The sequence below is a fragment of the Belonocnema kinseyi genome, chromosome 5, assembly GCF_010883055.1.
Source record: "Belonocnema kinseyi isolate 2016_QV_RU_SX_M_011 chromosome 5, B_treatae_v1, whole genome shotgun sequence".
Taxonomy (NCBI): domain Eukaryota; kingdom Metazoa; phylum Arthropoda; class Insecta; order Hymenoptera; family Cynipidae; genus Belonocnema; species Belonocnema kinseyi.
The window spans coordinates 30,643,329-30,647,600 of NC_046661.1; the positions used below are offsets into that span (position 1 = coordinate 30,643,329).

General features: G+C 35.6%; 1 protein-coding gene across 3 annotated transcripts in view; it reads left to right on the forward strand.

The window, feature by feature from the left end:
* LOC117172335 (centrosomal protein of 135 kDa) overlaps positions 1 to 4,272 on the forward strand; it is a 316,377-nt gene that overhangs the window by 259,394 nt on the left and 52,711 nt on the right. For all 3 annotated transcript variants that reach the window (XM_033360139.1, XM_033360138.1, XM_033360140.1), the window contains one exon: positions 1,847 to 2,126. In XM_033360139.1, the coding sequence (XP_033216030.1) occupies positions 1,847 to 2,126 (280 nt within the window). The remainder of the gene's footprint in view (positions 1 to 1,846; positions 2,127 to 4,272) is intronic.

A 4,272-nucleotide genomic window follows, 5' to 3' on the forward strand; every position in this document is an offset into this window, starting at 1 on the left:
CATGAAATCGGCCTCGAATTGGTTCCTCAGCCACCGTATTCACCAGACCTGGCCCCCAGCGACTATTACTTGTTCCCTAACCTGAAGAGATGGCTCACCGGTTTGCATTTTTACTCAAATGAGGAGCTCATAGTTGAAACTGAAGCGTATTTTGGAGACCCTCCGATCGAGTACTTTTCGGACGGTATCAAAAAGTTAGAAAATCGTTGGACTCGCTGTATCGACCTAAAAGGAGAGTATGTTGAAAAATAAAACCGACTTTGGCCAAAAAAACGTCTCCGTGTTTCATTTCTCAGGGACTTATCAGACTGCCTAGTATGTCTGGCAAGAACACTCTTATAACAGCGTCTCAAACGAACATCACTTTTGTGCTCCTCTATCCTAGTATTAAGAAGTCTGCCAGTCTGTCCCACGTAATTCATCCCACAGATCCTGCAAGTTATCTTATAGACAACACCACCCTTTTCAAAATTATCCAAAGGATCCTTGCAAAAATTTATCACCGAATCCATTTTAAATGGAATGCGGAAAATAGTATGAATTTTAAATTTTTTTAACGTGAGTTCAATAGTTTTAGAAATTTGACCAAATTGGATGGGTTGAACAAAAGTTATGCTAATATGAATAATTACATATAACGTAGCTGTTTCATGAATTCTATTTTTCTTTTACTTTCTCTATTTCTGATGTAATTGTGACAGATATTTATATTGTGTTTACAACAGATTGGCCTACTGATCCTCATTCGATTCTAAGGTATCAAAGAGAGAGCACCTGTTCGTGGGTGCTTTCAATTTCTACCACTTAAAATTTTCTTGCCTTGATAAGGGTACTGTACGAGTACCGAAACGTGGGTAATGCAAATTTATTTATTTCTGTTTTTTATTTTCATTTTATTGTAATTTGATGGTCATAAAAATAAAAAAGACGAAAGAAAGAAAAAGAGAAGGAAGGGGATGTGGTTGGCTGCCTTCTCATTTTTCTTTCCTCTTTTTTATTTTTTTTCCGAAAATTTTATTTTATTTTTTTATTGTTTTTTTGTTTTTTGTTTTTTTTTTTTGGTTTTTTCAGATTACAATAGGGTTTTCGTTTGGTTTTCGTTTATTCGCTGTGGTCCAAATTTGGTCATTGGATTCTTGTTTTTTATAACAGGATTTTGCATCAATCTAAAAATATATATCCCCCTCCCCCCTTCCAGACTTACCCCGAAAGGGATTTTCTTTTCGCCTCACTCGTAAACCTTATTCCTAAAGTTTTTATTTAATACAATTTATTCCTCAATTTTTCCTCATTTACGTAAAAAAATCACATAATTACTTCTTTTTCGAGTGCACTTTCTTAATCTGAATTAGTAAACATTTTACTAATGAGTCAGAAATTGCGTGTTTGAATATTGAAATAGCAAATATTTCACAGTATTGCCTTCATTATTTTTCTGCTATTAAACTATTCTCTTTTCGTCACTAATTTTTCTATTTAGAAGCAATAATATTTAAATATGTTTTTGGCGGAGGTGCGGTAGCATATTTAACATTTTCACAATATCGATATAGTAAATATTTCGACTAAACGAATTTTTTATTTTTTATCAATCTTTAGTGCTTCCCTTTCTCTAATTGAATGATCATAATTTTTTAAAAACAGTGTTTCACTCATTGAGATTCAGAGAGACTTTTGATTTTTATATTTGATTTATAAATTCAATTTTAACTAGATTTGAACAAAATCTCTATGACAATAAATATTTTACTGAAAAAAACGGCTCTGGAACCAAATGAAGCTTATTCTGTAATTTATTTACTTTTATACGGTCTCAGGTCTTTCATGTCTTCTTTGTTGTTTTTAGAATATGTGTGAACCAGAGTGCAGAGCAAGAGCGTCAGGTGCATAGCATGCAGATCGAAATGGATAATCTTCACAGGCAATTAACGAGCTCTTCGATAGACCGTGAGAACGCAATTCAAGAAAACCGAAGGCTTCAGGATGATTTAGCTGCTGTTACTTGCGAATTGCGAAATCTTCAACGAGAACTGGATGTTTGTCGGACTGAATCTTTTGACGTCAAGAGACAACTTCAAACTTACGTCAGCGAAGTCAGACGTGCCGAAGATCTTCTTATCAGGAAGGTATACATTTTTCGTTTTTTCAGAAGAGAAGGTGTATAAAATCGTTAAAATTATCAACATGTATATCTTGAATTACAGTGTACAATCTTAATTAAGAGAATGTAACATTGTCAGCAATTTGCAAATTTGGAAAAGCAGTAAATTTAAAAGTTTTGTTAAGTTAAAGATTGTCGAAGTTAGAGAAACTTCAGATTAATGCAAATTTAGTTGTAAAATTGTTAACTGGTTCAATTTTTCCAATTTTATAGTAATAATGATGGAAATAAAAGAGGTTACTATATCAGGTGGGCAAATTTGGTACCACTGTACCTAAACATTGTACACCCTAAGTCAAAATTAAGGGCTTATTTAGGGTTCATGTAGTCCCCAACAGCCAGATGTTGAGCTTTGCATTTATGATACTACCAGCTTCCACAGAAATTTATAAGTCGTATAGGGACCTAATAAGAAGGCTTGCATGTATCAAAATTAAGGAATGTAATTCACTTGAATACCTGATTTTTCCTTTCACTTCCTAAATTGTCGGAGAAATAAATGAGAAAAAATTAACGCCCTTTCATGCACCTGGACAAATTTCACAGAAAAGTACTAAATGGAATTGAAAAATACGAAAATCCGTAGTCAGAATCATTCAAATGAAGACCTAGAAGTTTTTTATTGATATAAATAAATAATAGTATTTCTTGTAATGTAACGTAATTATTATCTATTACATTATTTATACATTGAGTATTATCAAATTATTTTCGTTTTGTTTTTATCTTGGCTTTCATGTAATTATTAACTTATTATAGTTACTGCATGTGTATATATTTTTAACCTTCTACTTTATTTGCAGCTTTTATATTCAGAAAGTAAATCTTATTCATAAGATTCACGGAAATTGAAACTTCTAAACTTATATTCCAGAAAAAAGAATCTAAAATATTTTCAAACCGATATTTTCAGAAAATACCAGTGGGAATTGAATTCATACTTTTTTTAACTGGAAGGAATTAAATACATGTAAATTTTGTCCTGTTTTGCTAACAACAAATAATTCAGACAGTCGTTTCCGCCGCTATGGAAAATTCAGGGAATTAAATTTCTGAAAATTTTACTTCTCTTGCAGATTAGAGGTCGGTGCGGGAGAATCAGGTTTTAAATAGGATAGAAAAATGTTCATGTTTACGCTGAAACCAGAAATCTAGCATTATTTTCAGTTCAGGCATTCTTACTAGGACTCTTGCATGGTCCAAGAATAAATTTGTCCACAACAATCTTTATCGCAGATAAACTGCCCTAAAATATGTATGCACTGAACGGAAAAGTAAGTAAATCAGAGTTTAGGCCTGTTTTTAGGCTCTTAAAAATAATTAACTTGGTTGGTTGGTTGTAATGTGCGCGGGGGCCGTGAAGCACCCCCCCTAGCGCTCAAGCTGCAAAGCCTATTTTGCCACACCCGTGTTTGGTCTCAAGGCAGTACTTCGACTCCAACCATCTGCGTTGAGTGTTTTTGGATCTCGGCGGCTTTTCCGTTGTTACCAACAATCTGAGATTATACCTCTCAGGTGCCAGGCCTACCCATCGCACAACAAGGGACGCCCTTCCTTGTCACTAGTAAAGAAAGTGAGCCTCGCCAGCTATGCAATCCGCAAGCCTCCTTAGCAGGCTAAAGTGGGGGGGGGGGGGGGGGGGGGGGGGGGGGGGGGGGGGGGCGGAGCGAGCTCTCTGAGGTCATCAGTTAGACACACAGATTCGAAGCACTGCCCTGGTGTGTAATGTAAGTTTATGTGTGTGTATGCTCATTACTCGAAAGCGTCCAGCGATCATCCCGTGTGGTTGTCGCCGTACGGAGCCTCCAATCGCAAGGAGATCGCTGACTCATTTTCGAGTCTTCTCAAAGTCAACTTCGACCCCCAAGGTTGGTCCCCCTACGGAGCCGAGGCCCTTTCAGGTTGGTCCCGGGATGTATGAGTACAATCTATGCCTTTATCTTTAAAAAGGAGGGATTGATATCTGTTCCTAGTATATGAAACTATTATGTGAATATTAAACTGTGAACTAAACCAAAATAAAATACTGCGAAGTGAGAAAATACAATAGGAAAGTCTACGTATTCCTAATTTTCCCTATAGAAAATGGAAAAAAATTCCATGGTAGGAAG